Source organism: Leptonychotes weddellii, chromosome 6 (assembly GCF_054177405.1).
Source record: "Leptonychotes weddellii isolate Sample4059 chromosome 6, ASM5417740v2, whole genome shotgun sequence".
Classification (NCBI taxonomy): Eukaryota; Metazoa; Chordata; class Mammalia; order Carnivora; family Phocidae; genus Leptonychotes; species Leptonychotes weddellii.
The window spans coordinates 77,811,501-77,827,925 of record NC_138374.1 but is presented as its reverse complement, the minus strand read 5'-3'; the positions used below and the strand labels follow the sequence as shown (position 1 = coordinate 77,827,925).

The following is a 16,425-nucleotide window of genomic DNA, read 5'->3' as shown; positions in this document are numbered from 1 at the left end:
ATGTCATGTGTATATATATACATATAGTATAATATACTCTCATACGGTCAGGATACACACACACAGGAATATCACTCAGCCACAAAAAGAAGGAAATCCTGCCATTTGCAACAACATGGATGGTGTTATGCTCAGTGAAATAAGCCAGACAGAGAAAGACAAGTACCATGTGATCTTGCTTATATATGGAATCTAAAACAAAACAACAACAAAACAAACTCATAGAAAAGATCAGGTGTGCAGTTATCAGAGACAGGGAGTAGAGGAGAGGCAACTGGCCGGAGGGGGTCAAAAGGTACCAACTTCCAGTTATAAGACAACTAAGTCCTCGGGACGCCCTGGAGGCCGAGTCACCCTCCCAGGAGGACTGCCCACCCGGGGCTCCGTGTGCCCTGATTAGAGTCTACGGTCGGGAAGTTCTCTGCCTGCTGATTTCATTTTTCTAAAGTGAGTGCATTTAGAGGAAGGAATCATCCCACTAAATTAGACACCAGCAGCACCCCCAAGCTAAGATGTCTCGAGATGTCAAAGTCCATGCCCGGAGCCCGGCTCAGGGCTGAGAACAGGTGCCCGCGGCCGGGCGGGGGGTGACGGTCACATCACACACGGTGTGCCACCATCCCTTTCCCGCAGTGACTTCTTGTTTTCCAAAGCCCCTCTGAGCACAGCTGCAGCCTCTGTCCGATGCTTCGTTACGAGGCAATTTGGTAACCATGGAAGTGATGCTAATGAACTTGCTCGCGGATCTGGGGAAGACAGGTGGCTGGGCCACTTCAGCTTCCCTAACTGAATCGTACAGTGATTCCTGTGCATCCTTTAAGCCCAGAGGAAAGAGCCCACATCAGGACAAATTAGTGTCCACGTGGCTAGGAAGACAGACCACGTCCTCCGCAGCAAACCCCGTGTCTGTCCACATGCGCATGCGCACACACAAACCCCACACACGGCTGGGCATCGAGGCTGCCTACATGGAGAATAAGAGGAAGGGTGTGAGGTGCCAGGCACAGAGAGGCTGCCACAGGGCCCGCACCGGCTCCTTCCCCACAAGCTGGTCCTCTGCTGGCTCCCCTTCCTTGACGGTGACACTAAAGGGCCTGCCGATAAAGGAAGGGGAAGGGCTGAATGAGAAGGTAGGAGTAGAGCAGGGCCCTCCTCGTCCCTTCCAGCTCCTGGAAGGGGGTCCACCCCAAGGGCCCTGCAAGATTTGGAGCTCTAGGGGATCTTCAATCCAGAGAGCCAGTGGGCCTCACGCTTGCTCATAGAGTTACTGTCTGTAAGTTAAGTCCATGCAGGGCGGGTGTCACCAGTGGGCGGTAGCTCCTTCAAGCCAGCTGAGGCGGAGATGCATTTTTGGGGGCTCTACGTGAGTTAATGAGGCATCCAAAGCACTTAGCTCCCTGCCGGGGAGTAAATCGTCAAAACCAAGAAAATATGTCTAATATTCATCCATGTAGGGTTTTAATGGATTTTTTTAGAAATCTCAGACAAGAGTGCTTTCCCGGGGGGTCTTCAGTCTGTCCACGGACTGTCTGGCCCACAGGGTCCAGGCTCCTTGATTAAGTCATTACCCAGTTAGAAGTGTGGCTTTCACGATAGGAGTGAAGAGCCGAGACCCAGCCTCCACGGTATACCTCACCCTGCAGCAGATGCATTCTCCCTCTGGTCAACAACAGCTGAGTGCCTACTGTGTGCAGGCTTCGATCTTGCGCTGACCTTCCCCAGAGGCTGCCGCAGCGCGCTTGTCAGTCCTATATCCTCTTCGTGACTCCACAAAGCTGTCTCACGGTTTCACCGATCGCCTGGGCTGAATTGGCAGGACGGGGCGGAGCGGAGGACACGTTTCCGCACTAGCGTGCACCCGGGGTCATTCAAGAAAGCCCTGCGTGTTTTCAGTGAGCTCATCTGAGCCCACACAGCTAGGAGGACGGATAGCGGCCTCCCTCTTGGACTAGAGCTCCAACGGGCCAGGTGTGTAACCCTGGTGCCAAACAGAAAACATCCAAAAAGAAATGAGACTGGGGGGTAGCCCCTCAGGCCCGGTGGGGCCAAGTTACCACAGGTGGTGGGGGGAGGCCAGCAGATGGAAATAAAAATGGACTTTAATGGAAGTACAAAGCCTAAGAAGTTTCCAAGTGCATCTTAGGGACTCTTGCAACTTGCCACATATTTCTGCTTCACACCCTTGACTTTGAAAAGGGTTTGGCTCTATTTCACAGAACCAAAGAATCTGATGCCAAAGGGATGATAAAATCAGGCATTAGAAAATCCAATCTCTGAAAGAGACACCATGGAGTAGCTAGGTGGTAAGAACACGGGCTCTGGGGACAGGCAGACCTCCACGGGCTGTGGGCCCTTGCGTACGAGTCTGCACATGCGGTAAATGATGCCATTTGGCCAGAGTTGTGAGACTATAGGTTATACGTGTAAAGTTCCTAGTGTGCAGTAAAAACTCACCAAAATGTACGACTCCAATAAAAGCCCTGTGCTTTCAGAGGGGACACTGAAGCCTAGTTCCCTGGTCTTCTGGCTCCTCCCGAGAGCACATCTTTCTTCAAGGAGAACAGACCTCTTTGTCCGTGTCGCTAGAGTGACACCATAAGCCTTCCAGGTTAAGATGGATTCACACTAGTAAATCCTGCTGTCCGGTCTACAACCTCTAACTGAAAATACCCACAGAGCTATTCAAACAAAAACTTGGCTTGGCACTGGAACCCGGGGCCTGGAAGGAACTTCAACCACACGCGGACCCCGTGAGTGCAGGCTGAGAGACACACCTGAAAGAACCGTGTGTGCCCAGCAGTGCTGGTCTCGAATGAGTGTGGACAAGGCTCTGTCCACCCGCGTGGTTGGTCCCCGGCCCTGGCAAGTGGGCTGCACCCACCCCATTCATTGGAAGTAGGGTCCTCCTCCTCTCCCTGCACAAGCCGCTTGTCACACCCACTCCTGGGCATGAGGGAGCTGCAGCCGGACGGGACGGTCAGATCGCACGTGCCGAGCCTGGATCTGAGGACCAGACTGCATCAGATTCCCCAGTGGGAGGCGAGCTGACCTCAGGCCCACGGAGCCTCTAGAGATGAGTGTCCCCCTGCGCGGTGGACGCGGGCCCAGGGGCTCTGTACCTCCACCCACTCTGGTGTCTCCCTCTGAGAGACCTGGCCAAGCGCAGCACACAGCCATTGAGGAGGCTCCCATGCCCTGCCAGCACGTTGGCCAACATGGAGCCTCTCTCCTTATTCAAGGATAAATAACCAGAAACGCCAGCACGAGGCCTTGAAGACTCGTCCGCCAAAGCACAGCAGACCTTTCCCACCTGGCCTCCTGGGATCGTCCTATTTGACTTGCAAGGTACGACGGGCGGACCTCAGGAATGAGAGGGGTCCTCGACGGCCCTGAGCCAGGAGTGGAGGCACTTTACCCACCCCCCCATCGGAACGTCCCTCCTCCACAGGCCCCAGTAACCCGCCCTGACACCCCCCGCCCCCGCCTGCACCCGCTACTTACCGCATGAACAGGGTTACACTGGTCTATGGGGCTCTTAAAATCCGTCCTTAACTCATCGAAGGCAATGATCTGAAACGGAATGCGCAGAATTGAGATGTTAGTGCAAAGGTGAGTCAGTGCCCCGCGTCTTCCTGTAGATTTGCTTCAAAATAATACAGGAGGCAGGAAGAAGGTATCAGTGATCTAAGACTGGCCAGGAGGTGGTTGCCGTCAAAGCTGGTGATGGACACTTGGGGCTGATCGAACTCCTCCGTCTTCTGTGTACCCTTAAAACTCCCCCACGTAGGGAAAGGGCAAGATACTGTTTAAGGGCACGCACCTGCCACGAGTAGACAAGTAAGTCCTGCAGACCTAATGCACAGTCTAGTGCATACAGACAACAAAACTGTACTCTAAACATTAAACTGGCCAAGAGACCAGCTCTTAACCAATCCGGTCACTGGAAGAAGTGATAACTATGTGTCGGAACAGAGGGGTAGCCAGTCCTACAATGGGAACAGTTCTGCAACATTCGTGTATCAAATTTACACAATGTTGCATGCCAAAGGTATTTATCTCAATTGTTGGAAAGCCCCCAAGTCAAGCTTCATAGGCTTCCTGTGCTTTGCAAAGACATGGAGAAAACTCCATTACAGTGGCGGCAGGTGGAAGTGTGGATAAAAGCACAAGAAATTCCAACTTCAAGCCAGCGCTTTCCACCTCTCTCCTTGTAGGAAGAAGCCGTTTATTCTCTGTTTGTGTTTATTTTAGCAGAGATGCTGATCGGAAGTGAGACAGACAGAAGGCAGGACAGAGGAGAAGAGAAAGGCAAGAGAGCAGGGCCGACAGTAACAGAGAGGACGCGGGCTGGACAATCAGCTCCTGAGCAGTCCCGTCTTCACAGACGGGTCCGCTGGACGTGGGTCCTCAACTTCATTCTGGACAGAGACTCACAGCTCGCCAGACGGCACTGGCGTGGAGGCCCGAGGCGCTCTCAGCAGCATCTCTCCTGGGCTGCACATAGATGGGCATAGGCAGCTCCCCCATGAAGGCACATCCCAGGGGCCTGGAACGCTTGGCAGAACCACGGTGGCAACGAGGCTGGAGGCCACCCGCAGGTGTCCCCGTCCCAGCAACACGGGGCTCAGACGAAGTACCCAGTGGGGCAAACAATCCCTTTCCCTGCACAAAGCAGGTATAATTTTAAAGCAGTCACATGTCATCCTGATTTCAAAACTCCTACAGAATTCAGGGGAAATTCTAGTATAACCTGTATTAAGTAGACACATTTCTGCCTCATCCCTTGCCAGATAGTTAACTACCCGGCCTGTACTTGAACTGTTAGTGACAAGAACTCACCTCTCACTGAGGGTGCTCAGGCCGTGCCCGGCTACCTCTAATTAATACTGTCTCCCATTCTTGAACTTACGGATGAGTCCCTGAGGCTCCCACCCACATCCTAATCCAGAGTCAGCAAACTACAAAGCCAAATCCAGCCTGACACCCATTTTTGTACAACCTAGGAGCTACGCATGGTTTCTACGCCTTTAAAGTAGTTGAAAAAAAATCGAAAGAAGAATATTTTGTGACATGTAAAGATTATATTCAAATTTCAGTTGCCATAAATAAGGTTTTATTAGAACGCAGATGCATTCATTCTTTCCTACGCCATGTATACTTTCACACTACAATGAGGGAGCCCAGTTGCTCCAACAGAAGTCATATGCCCAGCAAAGCCCAAAATAATTACTGTCTTACCCTTCACAGAAAAAATTTGCCAACCCCTGGTCTACTCTTTTATTTTCCCTCTAAAGCTTCACCATCCAATGAGATATACACAGTAAGCCATTTAAATTTTAATTGTAATGAGTTAAATTAAAAAATCAGTTCCCCCATTTTATTTGCTCAAAAACCACATCTGTCTGGTAGCTATTAAATGGCACAGACATAAAATATTTCCATCATCACAGGAAGTTCTATTATATATCACTGCCTTGGAGGCATATAGGATAGGTCAAATCACTCTTCCACAAGGAACCCCCTTAAGTAGCGTCGGCTATCCTGAACCCGGCAAATCTTTGCTCTTCAGGCTCTCTCCACCCTCTATATAAGCCGACACTTATCCTGGTTGCCCTCTGCTGACGTTACAGGTTGTAAATGTCTATACTAAATGTGACTGTCAAAAGTAAACACCATATTCAAGATGAGCTCAGCTTAGCACAGAGAGTAAACGTATCACCTCCTCTGTTCTGTTACCTATGTCTCTGTTAATGCAACCTGGTAGCATTAAATTTTTTGTTTCTGCATCACATCCCTGTCTTTTTACTGACCTTGCCTAAAAGCCCCAGATCTTTCTCATGTGCTCATTAAACTCAGTCCACATCATTCTGCTTGCACGTTGTTGGATTTAAAGGCTTAAGAGCCAGAACTGACCTTTATCCCTTTTAATTCCTCCCTCTTTGGTTTGGTCCATCAGTCCAGTCAGCTGAGATATGATCTATCTCCCAACCACAAATCCTAACGAACATAATGTCCTCAACACGCACATCCACGTTTACCCTGACACAGATGCAAACCGAGCAGAGCCCAGGCAGGACGGAGCCCGAGGTTCACCCTTCCTTGTTCCCATGAGGCTGGCATCAGTAATCCTTCAGCCTGTTATTTATGCAATTATACAGACAATGCACCATATTTTGATCCAGGAACTGAAAGTCAGTCCCCGGATGGCTTTAGAACCCCACACCTGTTGGTGTACCACATACAAGCCCCAGGAGCGGGGAGCACAGGAGGAAAGGAGTCGGCCCCCGGGCTGCAGCTGTGACTGTCCAGGTCCCATCCCGTCCTGACCCATGCGGGGCTGGGAGGGGAGTCTGGAGTGAAGGTGCGTGAAGCGCCGGGGGCGGGGGGATCCCTTGGGGGTTCAGAGCTGCTGAGCGCGTCTGAGAGCCAGGGCCTGGCCTGGAGGAAGGTGTGAAGAAAGGAGTGAGCCCTGAGTGTGACTTTGGCCCCAGAGCTCCGTGAGACAGAAGGTACTTGGCAGGTGCTTTCTCGGGCTGGTGCTGCACTGTGCACGAGGACGACAGAGGCTTCAGCATCCCCGCCCGCCAGAAGCACTCACGAATCCGTGCATCCGCTCACCTGACACCTTGTTTGTTTATTACATGCTCGCCACACGGGGCACTGGGCTTCAAGTGCATGTTTTGGTTGTGTAATCCTCGGCCACCCCGTGAAGTAGCTACTATTATTGTCCCCATCTTAGAGGTTGAGAAGCTGAAACCAAAAGTAGTTAAAGTCCTTGCCCAAGATCACTGCTCTGGCCCCGGGATGCAAACTAAGGGCTCTCTGACACTGAAATCCATGCAGTTAGCATTATGATGCTCTGCCTCCCAAGACACACTGAGGGGAGGAAGTAGGATCCCAAGGACATCCGGAATGAGCAACTGTGTCCGTGGAATGAAAGCAAGCTTCCAGGGGCGCCTGGGTGGTTCAGTCAGTTAAGCATCCGACTCTTGATTTCAGCTCAGGTCATGATCTCAGGGTCGTGAGATCGAGCCCAGCGTCGGGCTCCAAGCTCAGTGCAGAGTCTGCACGAGATTCTCCCTCTCCCTCTGCCCCTCCTCACCCCACTCACTTTCTCTCTATAAGTAAATAAATAAAATCTTTAAAAAAGAAGGGAAGGGGAAGGGAGCTTCCAGAAGAGGTGAGGGTTAGGTCACCCTCTTCTTAGCACTCATTCATGGTCTCCCAGCCCTTGACTCCTGACCAGTGTCCAAGCCTGGGAGACACAGGCCATGCAGTGGGGGTGGCCCTGTGCGTGCTGCAGACTTCTGCCTGCAGCCAAGCCGTTAGCATCAGGGACAGACTGTGAGCATGACAAACATCATGATGACGCCACGACCAAGGATGGCCAGGTGAATTCAGCAGGAGGCACAGCCCAGCTTCTGCGAGCCTCTGGGGTTCGCTCCACCACGGGACCCCCACCCAACAGCACTAAGTGAGCTTTAACTGCTGGTCCTTCAAAGCCTCTTCATGTTTTTACATTTATTTTTAAATTTACATACAATAAAATGCACTCTTTCTGTTTAAAGTTTCTACGACTCTTGACTTAATGCATACAGCCATGTAAACACCACAATCAAAACACAGAACAGTTCTAAAAACCCCCAAAATTCCCCCCTGTTGCCCCTTTGGAGTCACCCCCACCCAGCCCAGCAACCAGGAGTCTCTTCTCCATCCCTATCACTTTGCCTTTTGCAGAAAGTCATTCAAATGGAACATGCAGCATGTCAGCTTGTCAGACTGGCTACTTCCAGTTGACAGAATGCGGTAAACTCAGCAGCGTTGTTGCTCTTGTATTCATAGTGTGTTCCCTTTTTACTACTGAGTAGTACTCCACTGCACGGGTGGAGCGCACGTCGTCGTCCGTTCACTTGCTAAAGAACATGCGGGCTTGTTTCCAGTTTTCAACAGCTATGCATAAAGCTGCTATAAACATTTGCATACCCGTTTTCACCTAAATGCATGTTTTCAGTTCTCTTGGGTCAATAGGAGGGGGATCGCTGGTTCGTGTGGTAGCTGTATGTTTAACTTCATCAGGAACTGAGAAACTGCTTTCCACAGAGGCTGTACCATCTTGTACACACTGCCCCCAGCAATGAGTGAGAAGCTTGGCATCCTTGCCAACCCTGTGTCAGTTTGGATTTCTTCTATTTTAGCCACTTCCACAAGTGCGTAAAGGTGTCTCATTATAGTTTTAATTTGCATTTCTCCAATGACTAATTGGAGATGTGGAGCATCTTTTCATGAGCTTAATAGCCATCTGTATACCTTCTTTGGTGAAGCGTGTGTTCAGATCATTTGCCCATCTTTTTTTCAAAGCTGTTTGTTTTCTTATTGATGATTTTTGAGAGCTCTTTATATGTTCTGGATGCAAGTCCTTTGTCAGATATGTGATTTGGCAATATTTTCGTCTGTGTGTGGCTTGTCTTTGCATTCTTAACAGTGTGCTGTCCTCCTAATACTTCTCAGTTTGTCCAATTTATCTTTTTCTCTTTTATTGATCAAACTTCTGGCATTGGATCTAAGAACTCCTAAGGCTACACAGATTTTTCTGTTTTTTTCTAAATAGCATTTTATTTACGGGAAAGTTTGTTTTTTTAAAGATTTATGTAGAGAGAGACTGTGTGCACAAGATGGGAGAGGGGCAGAGGGAGAGAGAGTCTCAAGCCCACTCCCCACTGAGCGTGGAGCTGATGCAGGGCTCGATCTCACAACCCTGAGATCATGACCTGAGCATCAAGAGTCAGATGCTTAACCAATTGAGCCACCTGGACACCCCCCTTTATGGGAAGGTTTAAGCTACAACTTCAATTTCCTTAATAGATGTAGGACTATTTGGGTCATCTTGAGCTGACAGTTTGCAGGAATTAGCCCATTTCATCAAAATTGTCAAGTATACAGGCTGAACTTGAAGTCTGGGTCCTCCCACCCCGCTGTTTCACTTTCTCTCATACGCCATCTTCTCTCCTTGTTCTCTCATCAAACTCTTGAGACAGAGGTTCCTACGAGCACAGACAAAAGCTAGAAAGGGCAGGCGCAGATCAGCAGTGACAAAACTAGAAGCGCGGTTCTCCCACCGGCTGTGGACCAGGGACCAGGGCCAGGGTGAGGAAGAAACAGGATTGAGGGGCATCAAGGAGGACTCTGGGGAGGGGCCGCGTCACCCGAGGGACCTGCATGAGCAAGAGCCAGACATGGAAAGTTCCAGAAGGAAGTGAGGCTGCAGAGGCCCCGAGAGGGGAATCAAGGTCTGCAGCAGGGAGACGCAGAAGGTCACAGCAGACACAGCCTGCTGATGGAGAGACAGTGGGAGCTGAGGTCGAGAGCAGGGATGGGCCAGGAATCCCACCGTGCGGGCCTTCTGTGGCCACGCCCCACAAGATAGACCCCTGTGGCAAGGCACCGAGCAGCCCCCCAGTCCCTGGGTGCCGTGGCCTCTGGGTGGCGTGCAGAACTGAGCGTGTCTGCAGCTTGCAGCCTCTCCACCTGACCAAGGGAGCTGCCTGGACGAGACCAAGAGGCCATGGGTGACAGGCCAGGGCGTGCAAACCCAGTGCCAACCGTGCCCACCGGGGAGATTTTCAGACCCAGTGAAAAGTCAGTGCTCAGAGGCAGTATGAGAAAAGATCATACATCCTGGCTCGTCGAACTCAGGAAGCCAGAGATGAATTTGGCTGCCCCCCCCCACCCCCCGCAGAGAGCAACAGAACGTTGAGGAAAGCACGCCACAGGAAGAGGGCACGTGGCCGGGGCCCCCAGAATTTCTGCCTGCCGACCCATCCGGCTGCAGGGTCTGCACTCAGACCCCTACAGACAGTAAGGCCACCTGGGCCAAGCTCCTCTCTTGACTTCTCCTTGTTGTGAGCTGAACAATGTCCCCCAAAGTCTTGTCCTCCTGCAACCTCAGACCTGACCTTATTTGGAAGTAGGATCTCTGCAAATACATCAGTTAGACCCTGTAAGAGAAAAGGACACAGCACTGCAATGTTGCAGCTGCAAACCAAGGAGCCACACGGATCGTCGGGGGCCACCACCAGCCAGGAAGACGCAGGGGGGGCTCTTCCCTCACCCTCCGGAGAGGGCAGCACCCCACCGTCACCTTGACTCTGGACTTCCAGCCTCCAGAACCGGACGGGGGTAAACACCCGTGGTTTTAAGCCACTGAGGCAGTGGGAGCCTGTGAAAGACACTCCATTTGCAAAACGTCTGAAAGTTCTGCTGTGACGTCATCAGGAAGAAATGGCTTTGGTGGCAACAGTGAATGTGAAAGAAGCATTGCCGACCCAAAATAAATGCCTCCCCAGGAGGCGGGCTTCTATACACACCCCAAGCCATGCTCAGAATGCACTCGTGATTTAGAAATAAGTCGGGTGTATGGGTTTTTTTTAAGTAGTTTCCATGCTGGAGCCCAATACGTGGCTTGAACTCAAGACCCCCCAGATCAAGACCTGACCTGAGATCAAGAGTCCGACGCTTAACCGACTGAGCCCTCCAGGCGCCCCAAAAGTCGGGTTTTTATGTCCTCGCCATGTCTTGTCCCAACCACAGCAATTCCTACAAACCTCAGCCCAAGGCTTGGCGCCCTTTCTGAGGGTCAGGAGCTCCGCGGGATGGGAGAGGGGTGATGGACGGGGACGACTTGACTGCTTGGGACACGCAGACATGGCTTGAATGTCTAGTCCTGGTTCTATGCCTGACACTTGTACAGCTGTGAGTCCGAGCGTCCCGTTCACCCATCCTAAGCTGTTCCAGGCAAGGGTTTGCTATGCCACTTCCCAGCCCCTAGGAAGAAAGAAGCTTTGGCTCCACACTCGTGGATACCAGCCGCTTCCTCGGTCCTGGCTCAGCTCCTGTCACCACTCAGCATGTGAAAAGATGCAGAGTCTCTGGCCCACCTCCTTTTCTAGAAAACACAATGCCCAGAAGTCCTGGGTGCTTTAAACTTCCCTACATATGTTCATGTACTTTAATTTTATGTTCATTTTATGTAACATCACCAACAGGTGTGCCGTTCACTTTCCCAATGAAGAATCAAGGAGAATGACAGGTCGTTGGAACGCCCAAGACCACCCAGCAGAAGGGGGAGGGCTGAAACCTGCACTCAATTTCTCCATTTCTCTTCCCTTGTGCTTTTTGCATTGGGCCACACTGACCCACCGCTCTTCCTGTGGGGGAGTGAGAACAGTTTATTAAAGTACCCTTAGGATGGGGTGCCGCACTGGGCATGACACAGTGGGCTTAGTACCCACCGCCCTGCCTGCTAAGGACTCCCCATCAAATAAATTGCTTAACCCTACCTGGCAAAGAGCTTAGAAAAGAAAACTATTTCAGACAGGCACAGGGGGTCTTGCCCTAACCTCACCCCTATCTCACCTCCATATCAGTCAGTGTTTCCGTGAGAATTGGCTCATGCAGTTACGAAGGCTGGTTAAGTCCAAGATCTGTACGGCAGGCCGGCAGCCTGGACACAGGAAAGCTGATGCTGCAGGTCCAGTCCAAAGGCCGCCTGCTGCAGAATTCCCTCTTGCTCAGGGGAGGTCAGTTTTTTGCTCTATTCAGGCTGTCAGCTGATTAGATGAGGCCCACCCACATTATGGAGAACAATCTGCTTTTACTCAAAGTCACTGACTTATATTTATTTTATTTTTAATTATTTTTTTAAACCCAGCATAGTTAACATAGTGTTATATTAGTTTCAGGTGAACAATAGAGTGATTCAACAATTCTCTACATTACTCAGTGCTCATCGTGAGAAGTGTGGTCTTCATCCCCTTCACCCTGTTTCACCCATCTCCCCCACCTCCCCTCTGGTGACCACCAGTTTATTCTCTAGAGTTAGGAGTCTGTTTCTTGGTTTGTCTCTTTGTTTCTTTTGTTTCTTAAATTCCACATAGGAGTGAGATCATATGATAATTGTCCTTCTCCGACTGACCTATTTCACTTAGCATTATACTCTGTATCTCCATCCATGTTGTTGTAAACGGCAACATTTCATTCTTTTTTATGGCCAAATAATATTCCATCGTATATATACCACATCTTCTTTACCCATTCATCTGTCGATGGACACTTGGGCTGCTTCCGTATCTTGGTTATTGTAGATAACGCTGCTTTAAACATCAGGGTGCCTGTATGTTTTCCAGTTAGTGTTTTCATATTCTTTGGGTAAATAACCAGTAGTGGAATTACTGATCATATGCTAGCTCTAATTTTAATTTTTTGAGGTATGTCCATACTGTTTTCCAGGGTGTCTGCACCAGTTTGCATTCCCACCAACAGTGCATGAGGGTTCCCCTTTCTCCACATCCTCACCAACACCTATTTTTTCTTGTGTTGTTGATTTTAGCCATTCTGACAGGTGTGAGGTGATATCTCATTGTGGTTTTGATTTGTGTTTCCCTGATTATCAGTGATGTTGAGCATCTTCTCATGTGTCTGTTGGCCATCTGGATGTCTTCTTTGCAAAAAATGTCTGTTTATGTCTTCTGCTCATTTTTAATTGGATTGTTTTTTGGGTGTTAAGTTGTAAAAGTTCTTTATATATTTTGGATACTAACCCTTTATCAGATATGTCATTTGCAAATATCTTCTCCCATTCCATGGGTTCCTTTTAGTTTTATTGATGGTTTCCTTCACTGTGTGGAAGCGTTTTATTTTGATGAAGTCCCAGTAGTTTATTTTTGCTTTTGTTTCCTTGCCTCAGGAGACATATCTAGAAAAATGTTGCTGTGGCTGAGGTCAGAGATAGTACTGCCTGTGGTCTCTTCCAGGATTTTTATGGTCCCAGGTCTCACATTTGTCTTTAATCCAATTTGAGTTTATCTTTTATATGGTATGAGAAACTGGTCCAGTTTTATTCTTTTGCATGTTGCTGTTCAGTTTTCCCCAAACCATTTATTGAAGAGACTGTCTTTTCCCCCATGGATATTCTTGCCTCCTTTGTCAAATGTTAATTGACCATATCATCATCAGTTTATTTCTGGGCTCACTATTCTGTTCCATTGATCTATGTATCTATTTTTGTGCCAGTACCATACTGTTTTAATTACTACAGCTCTGTAATATAACTTGAAATCTGTAATTGTGATGCCTCCAGTTTTGTTCTTCTTTTTCAAGATCGCTTTCTCTCTTTGGGGTCTTTTGTGGTTTCAGACAAATTTTAGGATTGTTTGTTCTAGTTTTGTGAAAAGTTCTATTGGCATTTTGATAGGGATTGCATTAAATGTGTAGATTGCTTTGGGTCGTAGAGACATTTTAACAATATTTGTACTCCCAACCCCTCAGCATAGAATGTCTTTCCATTTGTGTCTTCTTTAATTTCTCTCATCAGTGTTTCATAGGTTTCAGAGTACAGGTCTTTCACCTCTTTGGTTAGGTTTATTCCTAGGTATTTTATTATTTTTGGTGCAACTGTAAATGGGATTATTTTCTTAATTTTTCTTTATGCTGCTTCATTATTAGTATAGAAATGCAACAGATTTCTGTGTATCAATTCTGTATCCTGTGACTTTATTCATTTATTAGTTCTAGCAGTTTTTTGGTGGAGTCTTTAGGGTTTTCTATATATAGTACCATATCATCTGTAAATAGTGAAAGTTTTACCTCTTCCTTACCAATTTGGATGCCTTTTATTCCTCTTGTCTGATTGCTGTGACTAGGACTTCCAGTACTATGTTGAATAAAAGTGGTGAGAGCTGACATCCTTGTCCTGTTCCTGACCTTGGGAAAAAAGCTCTCAGTTTTTCCCCATTAAGGATGATGTTTGCTGTGGGTTTTTCATAGATGGTGTTTATTATGTTGAGGTATGTTCCCTCTAGACCTACTTTGTTGAGGGATTTTATCATGAATGGATGTTGGACTTTGTCAAATGCTTTTTCTGCATCTATTGAAATGATCATGTGGTTCTTATCCTTTCTCTTATTGATATGAGGTATCACATTTATTGACTTGTTAATGTTGAACCACCCTTGCATGCTGGGAATAAATCACCCTTGATCATGGTAAATTATTTTTTAACACATTTCTGGATTTGGTTTGCTAATATTTTGTTGAGGATTTTTGCACCTATGTTCATCAGGGATATTGGCCTGTAGTTCTCTTTTTTTGTGGCATCTTTATCTTTTTGGTATCAGGGTAATGCTGGCCTCATAGAATGAATTTGGAAGCTTTCCTTCCTCTTCTATTTTTTTCTTAATTAGTTTGAGAAGAATAGGTACTAATTCTTCTTTAAATGTTTGGTAGAATTCACCTGTGAGGACTTCTGGTCCTGGTCCTTTGGTTTTTTAGGAGTTTTTTTGATTAATGATTCAATTTCATTGCTGGTAACCAGCTGTTCAAATTTTCTATTTCTTCCTGATTCAGTTTTGGGAGGTTATATGTTTCTAGGAACATATCCATTTCTTCCAGGTTGTCCAATTTGTTGGCATATAATTTTTCATAATATGCCCTTATAATCCTTTGTACTTCTGTGGTGTCAGTTATTTCTCTTCTTTCATTTCTTATTGTGTTTATTTGAGTCCTTTTTTTTGTGAGTCTGGCTAAAGTTTTATTGATTTTGTTGATCTTTTCAAAGAACCAGCTCCTGGTTTCATTGATCTGTTCTGTTTTTGGGGTGGGTTTTTTTGTTTGTTTGTTTGTTTTAGTTTCTATTTTGTTTATTTCTGATCTAGTCTTTATGATTTCCTTCCTTCTACTGGTTTGAGGTTTTGTTTGTTCTTCTTTTTCTTTTTAGGTGTAAGATTAGGTTGTTTATTTGAGATTTTTCCTGCTCTCTGAGGTGTGCCTGTATTGCTATAAACTTCCCTCTTTGAACCACTTTTGCTGCACCCCAAAGATTATGGACCATTGTGTTTTCATTTTTCATTCGTCTCCATGTATTTTTAAATGTCCTCTGATTTCTTGGTTGACCAATTCATTGTTTAGTAGCATGTTATTTAACCTCCAAGTATTTGTGTTCTTTTCATATTTCTTTCTTGTGGTTGATTTCTAGTTTCATAGAGTTGTGGTCAGAAAAGATGCATGGTATGACTTCGGTCTTTTTGAATTTGTTGAGACCTGTTTTGTGGCTTAATATGTGATCTATTCTGGAGAACTTCCACGTGCACTTGAAAACAATGTGTATTCTGCTGTTTTGGGATGGAGTGTTCTGCATGTATCTGTTAGATCCATCTGGTCCAATGAGTCATTCAAAGCCACTGTTTCCTTGTTGATTTTCTGTTTAGATGATCTATCTATTGACATAAGTGCGGTGTTAAAATCCCCTACTGTTATTGTATTCTTATCAATTGCTTCCTTTATGTTTGTTATTACCTGCTTGGTGTATTTGGGTGCTCCGATGTTGGGTGCATAAATATTTACAATTGTTATGTCTTCTTGTTGGATTGTTTCCTTTATGATTATATAATATTTTTCTTCATCTCGTGTTACAGTCTTTGTTTTAAAGTCTATTTTGTCTGATATAAGTATTGCTACCCTGACTTTCTTTTCACTTCCATTTGCATGATAAGTGCATCCCTTCACTTTCAATCTGCACATGTCTTTAGATATGAAAAGAGTCTCTTGTAGGCATCATATACATAGGTCTTGTTTTTTCTATTCATTCTGTCACCCTATGTCTTTTGATTGGAGCGTTTAGTCCATTTACATTCAAAGTAATTATTGATAGGTATGTACCTATTGCCATTTTGCTACTTGCTTTATTGGTTGTTTTTGTAGTCCTTTTCTCTTCCTTTCTTCTCTTGCTCTCTTCTTTCATGGTTTGCTGGATTTCTTTAGTCATATATTAGGATTCCTTTCTCTTTATTTTTTGCACATCTATTACTGGTTTTTGATTTATGGTTACTATTAGGCTTGTATATAACATCTTACACATATAGCAGTCTATATTAAGCTGATGGTCGCTTATGTTTGAACTCATTCTTTACTCTTCTCCTCTCTCCCTGCCGCACATTTTAGGTAGATGGCATCAGACATTACATCCTTTTATTTTGTGAATCCCTTGACTGATTTTTATAGATATACTTATTTTTGCTGCCTTATACTTCCTACTGTTCTTCTGCTTATGGTCTTTCCTTTCCATTCAAAAAGTCCCCTTTAACGTTTCTTGTAGGGCTGGTTTAGTGGTCATGAATTCCTTTAACTTTTGTTTGTCTGGGAAAGTCTTTATCTCTCCTTCTATTCTGAATGAGAGCCTTGCTGGATAGAGTATTCTTGGCTGCAGGTTTTTCCTTTCAGCCCTTTAAATATACATCAGTCTACTCCCGTCTGGCTTGCAAAGTTTCTGCTGAAAAATCAGCTGAGAGCCTTATGGGGTTTCCCTCATATGCAACTGCTTTCTTTTCTCTTGCTGCTTTTTTTTTTTTTTTTTAAGATTTTATTTATTTATTT

The 16,425-nt window shown here is 46.6% G+C and overlaps 1 protein-coding gene across 3 annotated transcripts in view; it reads right to left on the bottom strand.

Moving 5' to 3' along the window:
* CNIH3 (cornichon family AMPA receptor auxiliary protein 3) overlaps positions 1–16,425 on the bottom strand; it is a 203,626-nt gene that overhangs the window by 36,345 nt on the left and 150,856 nt on the right. For all 3 annotated transcript variants that reach the window (XM_081823026.1, XM_081823027.1, XM_006746439.3), the window contains one exon: positions 3,502–3,570. In XM_081823026.1, the coding sequence (XP_081679152.1) occupies positions 3,502–3,570 (69 nt within the window). The remainder of the gene's footprint in view (positions 1–3,501; positions 3,571–16,425) is intronic.